This window comes from Thalassophryne amazonica, chromosome 22, assembly GCF_902500255.1.
Source record: "Thalassophryne amazonica chromosome 22, fThaAma1.1, whole genome shotgun sequence".
Taxonomy (NCBI): Eukaryota; Metazoa; Chordata; class Actinopteri; order Batrachoidiformes; family Batrachoididae; genus Thalassophryne; species Thalassophryne amazonica.
The window spans coordinates 6,621,835-6,635,760 of NC_047124.1; the positions used below are offsets into that span (position 1 = coordinate 6,621,835).

Sequence of the window (13,926 nt, forward strand, 5' to 3'; positions counted from 1 at the left end):
TTGCTTCCTCCATCTTTTCTGATGAATAATGCTGAATTTATGTGGAAATGATTGTTGTACAAAAGCTTCAGATATCTGTTGCTGAGATAGATGATGACTGGAGGCAGTTTGAAGCAGAAACAAGGTGATAATCTGTGAACTGTGTCATCAGGGGGGACTGATTTTTAGGGGACCCTTCGGTCTGTGACACCAGGCCAGGATCATCTGCCGCTACCAGAGGAAGTGGTGCCACTAATTCCGCCAGCTTTACGGCAAATTTGATAAACTGGTATCACACTCAAATATCAGATTTTCATGAACGGATGCAAAAACAGTTCAGACGAGTCTCACTGCTGCTTGAAATTAAAAAATTTAAACCACAAATAATTCATCACTGTGGTTCGAACAGAGACACATTATTATTTTTTCAAACAGACAACAAAAGAGACATTAAAGCAAATCGTTCAGTAAAGGCTGACAGTATCTACACCACGATTTTAAATCAGACATTCAGACTGTTCAAGGACACTTTCAAAACAAACCCTCTTTATGCCAACACACCTGGTAACCACTGGCGATCCGTTTTGCCGCCGTCTTTTGTGTTTAGTATTCTCGCAAACACCAAGGTGAAATAAGCCAGTTTCAAAGCCGCTTGGAGACGGCATGCTGTACCTTTGTCAAGGTGAGACAATGCTGAAATTTTTAATATGACTCAGCCGCATTTCGGGTCTCTTCTTTATAACATCGACCTTCGCCAAACATACCACCAACGATTAGGACTCTTATCACCTGTGCACAGCTGCCCCCCTCTGCCACTCTTTATGACAAGATCGTTGGACTGAGTTCTTTGAAAAGCTTTTAGTAATCCTAAAAAACAAACAAAACCCAAGAAACAGCACCACCTTGCTGAAGTAAAACACTTGAACCTCGTCTGAAAAACAAAACTTAGAAAGTGGCATCGCCGTGATGTGCACTAACCTACTGCGGTCAAAGCTAAAAAAAACAAAAAACAAAATTTAAATAAAAAGTGACGTGATGAAGATGTGCGTCGTTTCCATCCACGGGGTCAGCGAAGAGTTTGTGCAGCTTTAAGCATCAGAGCGCGTTTGATGAGCGTGCAACATTAGAGGGCGGCGTGCAGTCAGCCTGCAGAGGTCACAAAGGCTCTCCGGTCATGCACGTACACACACACACACACACACACACACAGTGAATCCAGACAGGAAACAGAACGAGTTCTTTTCCTGATATCACTTCCTCAGATCCAATGTCAAATACACACTTTAGAGTAGTACATGTACTCACACAGCTGTTTTTTAAAGCCATCTACCTGCAGTTATATCAAACATTTACTCAAATATTATCAAACATTAATAAATTACGTGGCAAAGGAATTAACTATGCAATCATAAATTCAACATGTCTTTCAACTTCACAGTTTACTGTAAAAAAAGTTTTAAATATTTTCTAGACTGTGTAAAATTCTGGCTATACTGAATTTTCATTATAGTAGTTAAAACATATCCTTCAGTCCTTCTTGCGTGCAGATGCCCATATGTCCCAGGATTTCTCTGCATCATTCTTTCTAGTTTCCTTTTTGAATCATTGCCTCATTATTTTGCTGCCAGTGATTCCACATAAATACATACATTTAATAAAAAAAGGAGGTGGGTGCCACGTGTGTCATCTACACTTCAAATAGTCTGTTTTTAAGATATATATGTTTTAACTATAATCTGGTCTGACAAAGGAGATTTCAGCTTCATTAAACCTGTTCTATTAAGGAGGGGAACTAATAATAAAGTAATATAGTTTCTTGATTCTTTTCCTTCACATTTTTGGTTACATCCCGGCTATTGATTCACATTTCCTGTTGCTCCAGAGCAAGTTGACTCCTGCCAGCTGACACACCTCAGCCTTCCCGCCGCTCCCCGTCACCAGACTTCACACCTGTTGCACATTCACCTGATTATCCCGGCATCGTGCACAAACGCACACATGCACGTACTGCGCTAACCAAGGTCTAATACTCTCTTATGCGAGAGCCTTTGATCATTGAACTCAGACCAGATCTGGAGAAAGAACTAGACGGGAGTGTTGCGTGTTTATCCAGGCAGAGACCCAGAATGTGACCTTACGCATTTAGGTCATTTAAAATAGTTCAACTTTCATTTTCAAAACCCTTAGTAGCATTTATTAAACTAAGTCCACAACAAACTGCCATTTTTGGAGTATCAAATATTTAGTTAATCTTTTAAAAAAAAAGAATGATTTTGCATTCACTCTTCTAGATTAGACTGGAAATCTCCCTCATCACCATCACATTCCAGGTGGTTAAAACAAGCTGAATATACTTTGGATTCTGTAAACTTTTCTGTACTTTTTGGAATAAAGCCAAGTTTTTTTTGGAAAATGTGCTCAAATTTTATCCACACTATGCAGAATTTGTTGTAACTCAACCATATCACAATGGTTTTGGCTGGTTTGGCACCCTAAAAATCAAGTCAAGTCTCGCCGCACCCATGACACCACAGAAACCCCTTGTGTCCTGAACGGCAACCACCCATCACGCAAACAAGGGTCCATCCCTACATCTCTAAAAATAGACATCTATTAGCCGCACCAGGGTGAAACATGCGCATGCCCCCGGCCGAGCTCAACACTCAGACAGCTGTGAAAACTGACACTCCCTCACAATGCAAGTGATCCTCCTCATCACAGTCTCACTAAGTAACCACTCCTTTAACAGAAAGTCATTCCAGCAGGACCCAAGGACCCGCTGAAGATCCTCCTAAAATATATGGTCTAAAAGTTTCATTCATTAATGGTTTCTTTGTAAAATTACCATATACAAATAAGACTGGGAGGCACAGCACTTTATTATTAATACAAATAATTCATCTTATTTGACCATTTTTGTTTCACTGACCAGGGCCCGGTTTCATAAATCTAATCTTGTTTAGTCAAAGAAACTCACTTAGTTGACTCGTGTTTTTTAGCGTTAGTCATTGCACAAAGCAATTCGTCATCTAAAGCTTCAAGTTACCTGACTAAAGTTTTTAGCCTGGTACAGAGGAGGCTAATCTTAGTTGAGTCAACAAAACTTCAGTGTCTTCAAAAAAATGGCAGCTATGATGCACCACCACTTGATGGAACACTCAAGAGAAACTCTACGTTGCTTGTATTCCTCCAAAAGGAGAGCTTCCTCCACTTTTTGACTGTGGTTGTAGCAGACGACTGACATGTAATATGCTTGCGACAGTTCTCACATTGGCCACCAGGCATCGCTGTTACGCTAAGCAGCGTTGTGCGCACACAAAAAAAAAAGAAGAACTGCTAGGCTAAGAGCTAAGCACATCGTTCTCCTGTTTGTATGTGCCCGTAAATGTTAATAAAGCCAGTTAACGAAAAACAAAGGCTGGATAGTTCATAACAACAACCAACCTAGAAGTAAACAAAAGTCGTGCACATTGGAAGTGTTTCTTGGCAACGGCACTCGCGAGACCGCTATGACTGTGAAAATCGTTGATTAACGTAAGATGGCTAATCTACGAGTTTAACCGTCAATATGAAATGGAGATTAGATGGATAATGTTGGGCGACTAAACATAGTCGACTAAGCTTAACAGACTAAAATGAGAAAACAGCCCTCGTCTGGGGAGCAATGTGAGCAGATCCAGTTCAGTGGGGATGGTAGAGGATCATGATCCACCATCCCCAATGAACTGGATCCTCCGTCCATATTGCTCCCCGCGAGGGGTATTTTGTTTTTATACCTCAGCCGGTGACTGTATTTTTATAAAAACGATATGTTATAAACAAGATTGAGGATCCATGTTGTGTGGCATTATTGTCCTTCCGCCAGCAAAGATGGCTGAAAGAAAGTAGTTCGGCGCAACGTGGATCCGCTACAACAGATTCAGGGTACTGGATCCACTAGTAAACCAGTAGACCCACATCCGGCTGAGGTATAAAAGATTAGATTGCTTTATGAAATTGGGACCAGTCGCCATGCCAACAAGACTTACATTACTTTGGATACTTTTTCTGTAACTATACCTGCATTCATAAAAATGAACTAAAAGGTTCCAGCCCGAGCGTGGGCTTCAAGACACCACAAAACCCCCCTGCACAGAACCCGCGTTCCATCCTGTCAAAGAGCCTAAAACTCAGCCACAAGCATGTCTACAGGGTTAAACTGTCTGTAGGTCTCAAGAGCAAAGCAAAAGTTACTTAAAAAAAAAAAAAAAAAAAAAAAAAACACCCTGCCAAACCGATTCAGTGCGGCAGACTGTGCAAATATGTGTGTTGTACAGGAAATTGTTGATGAGTACATCTGCCCCACCCAAGAAATACTCCATTGAGGAACTCTGAGTCAAAACAGAAAAAAAAACCCTCCCACTGCATTCATGTTACTCCAGAGCTGCTAATCACAGCAAAAAAACAAACAAAAAAAAAACATCCACAACTGTCCCATCAGTTAATTGCCATCATTTCCTCCACATCTATCGCCACATCAAAGAACGATTCCTGTTTTCCACAAACACTCGGTGATTTTCCGATCTGACAGGGATTTGGACAGAGGATCCTCTAGTCACAAGCCCACCTCTAATCTGTTTCTTTTTTTTTTTAAACAGCGGCGTGCACCACCCATTGCACATATTGATGATGTACTTGGATGGTAGATGATTACTGCAGCAAACCAGTGTAAAGGCGCCTTGACACACTGGCACGCCAGTGTGGGGACCAAATTTGTGCAAGTGTCAAGGTGCCTTACAAATCCTTCAGTTGATGATATGTACAAGCACCAAATTTGGTATAAATACTTCTGAGAAGTCCTTTTCTTCTTCTTCTTCTTAAAAAAAAAAAAAAAAAAACCCTTTAGCCACATGAAATTGTAAAACAAACAGTCTACTGTATTCGCCAAATTCTACCCAAAGAGGGGATGGGCTGATGCACGAGCATGGCCAACATTATGTTTGTTAGAAATGCCCATTTCAATCGCAAACAACTCACACGCTTGTTTCCATTTTTGTCCTTTTCTCATTCATTACATGTTTTCCTTGTCAGCTGACGTCCGGCGAGTCCGTAGTGTAAAAGTTTTGTACATCCTCAAAACTGTGAGCAGACATCAGACAGAGAACATCCCTGATTGTTGCTCTGTCCTGTCCATCACAGAGCAGAACTAACTCTTTACCTTCACAAAGCAAGGTGTTGACCTGGAACACTTCCTGTTTTCGTGAATGAGATTCTTTCAAAATAAGAGCACATTTCAACATAAAGATTGATTCCACTACCAGCGCGCACTGATAACATTATCGAGATGAGAAAAACATTGTGAAAACTTTTTTTTTTTTTTTTTTTTGCTTTTTACGGGCTGTTGGGGTCATAAAATTAAATTTGTTTTAGGGTGACTATTTAATAAACTTGAATAAAAACAGGTTAATTTCAGGTGGGTGTTTAACCAACTTTCTACAAAAAGGGGGTGGGCTGCAGACAGCATTAATGTCTGTCTGGCATTAATTTCAAATCTCCACCCCCCCACCCCACCCCGCTCCCACCCAGTCCACAGGACACTATTTAACGTACATAACATTGAAATAAACCAACATTGTGCAAAACTGTGCAAATATAGAACAAACGTGCCATTTCAGGGTGCCATCTTGACCAAAATAAAAAAAAAAAACAGCTGCCACCAGCTTTTTTGCAAAATGCAAAACCAAGAAGTACCATTGTGCAAATCTGGTGCTTGTATCACAAAACGAAAGACTGATGCATGCATTTATCTGCTGCACGACGTGCATGATTACGACAGGTGGAAAAAAGCTTCACTGTTGTGATGTGGCAACAGCGCCACACGCAGATCGTTTCTGTGGCAGTCATAGCTATAATTCAGCGATAATTCATGTTTGGAAAAAATTCCACTGCGTTCTAAGTCAAAGCTCAAATGGAGCGCAGAGCGGTTTAATCCCAAGCCCACGGTGTCAACCACAGGTCAAGAGCGATATTTAACCCCGTGCACGATCAGGGGTCCGACGGGCTGAAAACAAAAGTGATCCAGCAAGAATCTGTGGAGAATTTAAAGAATCTGGAAGACTGGCACAGATGCAGCGATTGTAAGACTTATTGTTTGACGTCCAATGCTCGTCATTGTATTCCAGAAAGTGAACGAGTCAGCATGTTTCCTCCCGAGCCGACGGCCTGATGTTGAGTCACGCACACATGGTGCTGAGAACAGCAGCATGTGGGATTCCCCTCTAACATCACGAGCGTGTTACAGCACCACCAGAGGAACGTTTAGAATCACAGCTGTACGTGAGAAACCTGCAGAAAATAAATAAATAAATCCAACCTTTAAAAGAAGCTGTGACGGACAGAGTGAAGACAAGAAACAGGCCATCAGTGAACAACCTGAACCTCCTCCTAAAACGCAGCATCAACAGTCTGATCCAAACACCTGGACCCATTTCTCCTACAGTCAAATGTGACCTTTAAAAAAAAAAAACCCACCAGAAACCTCCAAAAGAGAGCAGTTATTTTGCACACACACACAGGTACGTGCACCATCACATGTCCGCAGTGATGCATATGCACATCGTGCACGGACACGTCCCAGTGAGCAGCGGTTGTGCACTATTTATAGAGTGGCTATGTGAGCTCAGCATAGTGTCAGCTGCTGTTCTTAAAATGGCCACAGAGCAGCAGGACGAGTCGCTGGGAAGAAAATTCTCACACAACTGCCCCATGCAAATCCAAGAGAGCGCACGTTTCTGCGTGCATGTGTGGGTGTAGGAGTGGCTTGATGCTGCTGGGGATTTTTGTAGTCAAACAGGTCCGCAAAATATACACGCATGCAAATGTACACAAACAGCAGCAGCAAGGTGGTTCCGTGCACGCAGGACTGACTCACGCTTGTTTGTCAAACTTCTGTCCCGCTGACATACACGTCCAACTCAAACGATTGTCTAACGAGATTTTACATATGCAGTGTTCATGATCACATGACAAACCAACATCCAAACCCCCGAAATCACATGAATTCCGTCTTTGACAGTAAAATGTAAAAAGTTAAAAAACCTGTACACGTGACGAGGTCACGGTCCAATCTCACCCGTGCAGTGTGCTCAGTGGGTGCAGAAATCTGGAAACAATATGGCTGCGTTACGCAACAGCAAATTTCAGAAATGTTTATTTATTTTTTTTAATTTTCACCACAGCAGCAAGAAAAAAACCCAGGTTTCTGTCTGTAAGAAGGAGGAAAGACAGGCAGCAAGAGGTGAACTATAAGTGCAGAAGCGCACAGTTTGAATCAGGTCAGCGGGATAAACGTGCGCGAGAGACAGAAAGAAACTCGGCTGCAACGACATAAAAAGTTGACTTTTTCAACAACCAGCAGAACCAGAGAGTCCAGTTTAACACAACAGCTCCAGACAAGTACTGTAAGATATATAGTGTCTCATATCCACCTCCTCTGTGCGTCTCTGTGTGTCTCCTGTCTAATATGTCTCCTGTATGCATCTCGATGTGTCTTTTGTCCAATATGTCTCTTGTAAGTGTCTCGATGTGTCTCCTGTCTAATACAGTTGTATGCAAACGTTTGGGCACCCCGATGATTTCCATGATTTTCCTTTATAAATCATTGGTTGTTTGGATCATAAATTTCAGTTAAATATATCATATAGCAGACAAACACTAACATTTGAGAAGTGAAATGAAGATTATAGGATTTACACAAAGTGTGCAGTAATTCTTTAAACAAAATTAGGAAGGTGCATAAATTTGGGCACCCAAACAGAAAAAAATACATCAATATTTAGTAGATCCTCCTTTTGCACAAATCACAGCCTCTAAACGCTTCTTATAGCTTCCAATGAGAGTCTGGATTCTGGTTGAAGGTATTTTGGACCATTCTTCTTTACAAAACATCTCAGGTTTGTTGGTTTCCGAGCATGGACAGCCCGCTTAAAATCACACCACAGATTTTCAATAATATTCAGGTCTGGGGACTGAGATGGTCATTCCAGAAGGTTGTACTTGTTCCTTTGCATGAATGCCTTAGATTTTGAGCAGTGTTTAGGGTCGTCGTCTTTGTTGAAAGATCCAGTCTCGGCGCTGATTCTTGAACATTGTTCTCAAGAATCTGCTGATATTGACTGGAATCCATGTGACCCTCAACTTTAACAAGATTCCCAGTACCTGCACTGGCCACACAGCATGATGCAACCACCTCCAAATTTTACTGTAGGTAGCAAGTGTTTTTCTTGGCATGCTTTGTTCTTTTTCAGCCATGCATACCGCCACTTATGTCCAAATAACTCAATTTTAGTTTCGTCAGTCCACAGCACCTTATTCCAAAATGAAGCTGGCTTGTCTAAATGTGCTTTAGCATACCTCAAGCGACTGTTTGTGGCACGTATGCAGAAAAGGCTTCCTCTATATTACAGTATCATACAGCATCTCTTTGTGCAAAGTGCGCTGTATAGTTGAACGATGCACAGAGAAACTATCTGCAGCATCATGTTGTAGTTCTTTGGAGCAGGTCTGTGGGTTGACTGTTCTCACCATCCTTCGCTTCAGCTTATCTGAGATTTTTCTTGGCCTGCCACTTCAGGCCTTAACTAGTACTATGTCTGTGGTCTTCCATTTCCTCACTATGTTCCCCACAGTGGAAAACTGATGGCTGAAATCTCTGAGATAGCTTTTTGTATCCTTCCCCTAAACCATGATGTTGAACAATCTTTGTTTTCAGGTCATTTGAAAGTTGTTTAGAGGCTCCCATGTTGCCACTCATTAGAAGAGATGCAAAGAGGAGAAACATTTGCAAATGACCACCTTAAATAACCTTTCTCATGATTGGATTGACGTGTGTAAGGAGGTCAAGGGTCAATGAGCTTACCAAACCAATTTTGAGTTACAATAATTAGTGCTAAATGTATTAAAATCAATAAAATGATATGGGTGCCCAAATTTATGCACCTGCCTAATTTTGTTTAAATAATTATTGCACACTTTCTGTAAATCCTATAAACTTCATTTCACTTCTCAAATATCACTATGTTCGTCTGCTATATGATATTTTTAACTGAAATTTCTGATCCAGACAACCAATGATTTATAAAGGAAAATCATGAAAATTATCAGGGGTGCCCAAACTTTTGCATACAACTGTATGTCTCCTGTAATGTATCTCGGTGTCTCTCTTGTCCAATATGTCTCCTGTATGCATCTCGGTGCGTCTCTTGTCCAATCACTCTCATGCGTGCGTCTCGGTGCGTCTCTTGTCCAATCTGTCTCATGCGTGCTTCTCGATGCGTCTCTTGTTCAATCTGTCTCATGCGTGCGTCTCGGTGTGTCTATTGTCCAATATGTCTCATGCACGCGTCTCATTGCGTCTCTTGTCCAATATGTCTCATGCACGCGTCTCATTGCGTCTCTTGTCCAATATGTCTCATGCACGCGTCTCATTGCGTCTCTTGTCGAATATGTCTCATGCACGCGTCTCATTGCGTCTCTTGTCGAATATGTCTCATGCACGCGTCTCGGTGTGTCTCTTGTCCAATATGTCTCCTGTATGCGTCTCGGTGTGTCTCTTGTCCAATATGTCTCCTGTATGCGTCTCGGTATGTCTCTTGTCCAATATGTTTCCTGTATGCGTCTCAGTATGTCTCTTGTCCAATATGTATCCTGTATGCATCTTAGTATGTCTCTTGTCTAATATGTCTCCTGTAGGCATTTCATGCCTCTCTTGTCCAATATGTGTCCTGTATGCTTCTCGGTGGATCTACTGTCCAATATGTCTCATACGTGCGTCTTGGTGTGTCTCTTGTCCAATATGTCTCATGCATGTGTCTCAATGCGTCTCTTGTCCAGTATGTCTCCTGCATGCGTCTCATTGCGTCTCTTGTCCAATATGTCTCATGCATGCGTCTCGGTGTGTCTCTTGTCCAATATGTCTCCTGTATGTCTCTCGTCCAACATGTCTCCTGTATGTCTCTCGTCCAACATGTCTCCTGTATGTCTCTCGTCCAACATGTCTCCTGTATGTGTCTCTTGTCTAATATGTCTCCTGTATGAGTCTCTTGTCTAATATGTCTCCTGTATGAGTCTCTTGTCTAATATGTCTCCTGTGAGTGTCTCTGTGTGTCTCGTGTCTAATATGTCTCCTGCATGTGTTTCGATGCGTCTCTTGTCTAATATGTCTCCTGTATGAGTCTGTGTGTGTATCTTGTCTAATGTCTCCTGTATGAATCTCAGTTTGTCTCTTGAACATGTCTCTCAACTCACTTGAAAACAGTGAGCTCCTTCAAACTTGTCTCCATGTGACTTTTGCATTAGGCCTTCATGACTAATGTTTTTCTTTTTTTTTCTTTCCTTTTCTGAGCACCCAGTGAGTGCCCGCTCAGAGCGTGTGTAAACTGAAAATCTTTAAAATTTTACAGAGGCGTCGTAACATCACTGCAGCGCCTCTTCAGGTCAACGAGAGGACAGGATTAGTTTTACTGCAAGTCTCCCGTCCTGGACACCAGCATGGACTCCCAAAATTTCCTCTATATTTGTATTGTCAACTGTGTCTGTATCCTGGCCCAAGCAAAGGGTCGCCCCTTTGAGTCTGGTCTGCTTGAGGTTTCTTCCTCAAATCATCAGAGGGAGTTTTTCCTTACCACTGTCACCTGTATGCTTGCTCTGGGTGTTGGTAAGGTTAGATCTTACTTGTGTGAAGCGCCTCCCCGCAACTTTGTTGTGATTTGGCGCTATATAAATGAAATAAATTGAATTGAAATAAATTTAAAATTACTGATGTCACTGAAATGTTACACAAGAGTCAAAAAAGTCATCTGTGATAGTAGATTGGACAGACGCCTGGTTCTTTGCAATGGTTGAGTATGTTTTAATCACTGTACATTATAACACAGTCGCTAATGTTTGTTGTTGTCAAGGGAACATGTCACGAGGACCCCCCCCCCAATGAAAGATGCTGAAACCGCTGGGAAGGAAGCGTCTGTAGACACTCACTTGGTGCTTTTCCACCAGAAACAAGAAGAAAAACCCAACATGTGGACACGGGACCTAATGTGACTCCTGTATCTCATGTACGTGTCTCTGTGTCTCCTGCATATTGTGTCTCTTGAACATGTTGGTGTCTCCAGTATATTGTGTCTCTTGTCCCTGTGTGTCTTCCGTGTATCGTGTCTCTTGTCCCCGTGTGTCTCCTGTATATCGTGTCTCTTGTCCCGGCATGTCCCCCGTGTATCGTGTCTCTTGTCCCGGCATGTCCCCCGTGTATCGTGTGTCTTGCCCCGGCGTGTCCCCAGTGTATCGTGTCTCTTGCCCTGGCGTGTCCCCTGTGTATCGTGTCTCTTGTCTCGGTTTGTCCCCTTGTATTGTGTCTCTTGTCCCGTTGTGCCCCCCGTGTATCGTGTCTCTTGTCCCAGTGTGTCTCCCGGGTATCGTGTCTCTTGTTCAGGGGGCCTCCTGTATATCGTGTCTCTTGTCCCGGTGTGTCTCCTGTATATCGTGTCTCTTGTCCCCGTGTCTTCCATATATCATGTCTTTTGTCCTGGTGTGCCTCCTGTATATCGTGTCTCTTGTCCCCGTGTCTTCCATATATCGTGTCTCTTGTCCCTGTGTCTCCTGTATATCATGTCTCTTGTCCCCCTGTGCCTCCTGTATATCATGTCGCTTGTCCCTGTGTCTTCCACATATCGTGTCTCTTGTCCCCGTGTGTCTCCTGTATATCATGTCTCTTGTCCCGGTGTGTCCGCCAAATATCGTGTCTCTTGTCCCCATGTGTCTCCAGTGTATCATGTCTCTTGTCCCGCTGTTTCCCCTGTGTATCGTGTCTCTTGTCCAGGTGTGCCTCCTGTATATTGTGTCTCTTGTCCCCGTGTGTCTCCTGTATATTGTGTCTCTTGCCCCATTGTGTCCCCCGTGTATAGTGTCCCTTGTCCCGGTGTGTCCCCCGTGTATCATGTCTCTTGCCCCTGTGTATCCTCCGTGTAGCATGTCTCTTGCTCCTGTGTGTTCTCCGTGTATCGTGTCTCTTGTCCCGGTGTGTCCCACGTGTATCATGTCTCTTGCCCCTGTGTGTCCCCCGTGTATCATGTCTCTTGTCCAGTGTGTCTCCCGTGTATTGTGTCTCTTGTCCAGGGGGCCTCCTGTATATCGTGTCTCTTGTCCCGGTGTGTCTCCTGTATATCGTGTCTCTTGTCCCCGTGTCTTCCATATATCATGTCTTTTGTCTCGGTGTGCCTCCTGTATATCGTGTCTCTTGTCCCCGTGTCTTCCATATATCGTGTCTCTTGTCCCCATGTGTCTCCTGTATATCTTGTCTCTTGTCCCATTGTGTCCTCCGTGTATAGTGTCTCTTGCCCCTGTGTGTCCCCCATGCATCATGTCTCTTGCCCCTGTGTGTCCCCGTGTATTGTGTCTCTGTGGACTCACTTGATGAAGCAGCGAGCTCCTTCAAACGTGTACCCTTCCTCCCATCCTGTGGGTAAATCTGTGAGGACAGACATGGACACACAGACATTAGAACCCCTTTGGACCTCAGACAGCTTGTTTTGGTACTCCATGTTTACTCCTTCGTGGCCCCGCCCCCCGCAGTTGATTTTGCGGATTTTCTTCCCGCGGTTTGAAGCCGTTTGGACCCCCCCCCTGCTATCGGTCCAGTCCGTGCGGTTCTGGTTCTACAGATTTGACGTGGACACTCAGAGGTTCCAGAACAGAGAGCAGCTGCTCCGTGTCACTGCAGCGAACCGACTGATGAATCGGTTCGAGTCTGTACGTGACGGAACTTCTAACAAGTGTCCAGGTGGACCGAACCGGACACTGTTGCTTCACCGCAGACAAGAAAACAGTGAAAATAAGGACAAATCTCCTCCCCGCGTTCGTCTTCTCGGTGTCGTGGTTCGGTTACCTGGAGTCTTTCGGTGTCCGGTGGCCGCCGTCTCTCCGGTGACGGGGTGCAGCCAGGCGGTGCTCTTGGCTTCTTCACTGGGGGGAGGAAAAAAAAAAAACGGTTAAAGGCGCCACAAAACCACCAGCACGCAGCGCGTGTCCGTGCGCGGCGCGGCCACATCATATTTACTTGATGAAGAACACGCGTCCGTCCCGCGTCACGCCGTAGCTCCACGAGCACGGCAAACTGGAGATCCAGTCCGGTTCGGGATCCGCCGCCATGTCTGAGCTCTGCGGCGCGGCGGCGCGCCTCGGGAGCGCGCGCGCCTGGGAGACAACAGCAATTATTTTGTGTCGGAGGGGGCGGGGCCACGATTCTGGACCGCGAACCTGAAAGTTCTGGAGGCGAAACTCCCAGGAGGGCAAAGTTAACGGAAAATTAAAACAGCAAATCCTGTCACAAAATAATGTTCAAAGTAATTACATTTATTTTATTTTTAAAGTTTCACGCCCACGTCTCACCTGGCCGCAGCTGGGTGTCTGTCTGAGTGGTTGTCATCCAGGACCCTTGGTGGTTCCATGATGTCATGGATGTGACGACACCAGCATCAGCATGCTCTCAAACCTGACAATATTATCACTGATTAAAAAAAAAAAATCCAAGGAATTAAAAGTTGTAGTGAATGAAAAAAATCGACAAATAAAACCTGCATTAAAAATAAAACTACACACATCTAAGTGCACAGCACTTACTATATAATAATTTAAAATAAGAAAAATACCAAAAATAATCATATTATTGTAGATTCAGACAATGAGGTCAAAAACACCCAATAAATTGCCTTTTATATGAAAACTTTATTTGTAAATAAGTAATAAAATAATAATAATAATCAATAACAAGTCCATATATATTTGGACATTGACAAAGCGTTATTTTAGCTGTCTGTCACATCAGGTCAGAGTTGAACCCAGATAATGAACATGAGCAGCACTTTGTGAGACCAGACATTTAGGATGGACCTAAAGGTCAATTCATTGACAAGTCCA

At 43.5% G+C, this 13,926-nt stretch overlaps 1 protein-coding gene across 9 annotated transcripts in view; it reads right to left on the bottom strand.

Moving 5' to 3' along the window:
• Window positions 1-13,225, bottom strand: part of LOC117503849 (pleckstrin homology domain-containing family A member 5-like) — a 63,242-nt gene extending 50,017 nt beyond the window's left edge. For 8 of the 9 annotated variants that reach the window (XM_034163120.1, XM_034163111.1, XM_034163114.1 and 5 more), the window contains exons 1-3: window positions 13,067-13,224; window positions 12,896-12,972; window positions 12,421-12,478 (exon numbers count right to left, since the gene is read on the bottom strand). In XM_034163120.1, coding sequence (XP_034019011.1) covers window positions 12,421-12,478; window positions 12,896-12,972; window positions 13,067-13,158 — 227 coding nt within the window. In that variant the 5' untranslated portion in view covers window positions 13,159-13,224. Of the gene's footprint in view, window positions 1-12,420; window positions 12,479-12,895; window positions 12,973-13,066 lie in introns of all 9 variants that reach the window. The other variant, XM_034163118.1, reaches the window with a different exon arrangement.
• Between the last annotated feature and the right edge of the window lie 701 nt (window positions 13,226-13,926).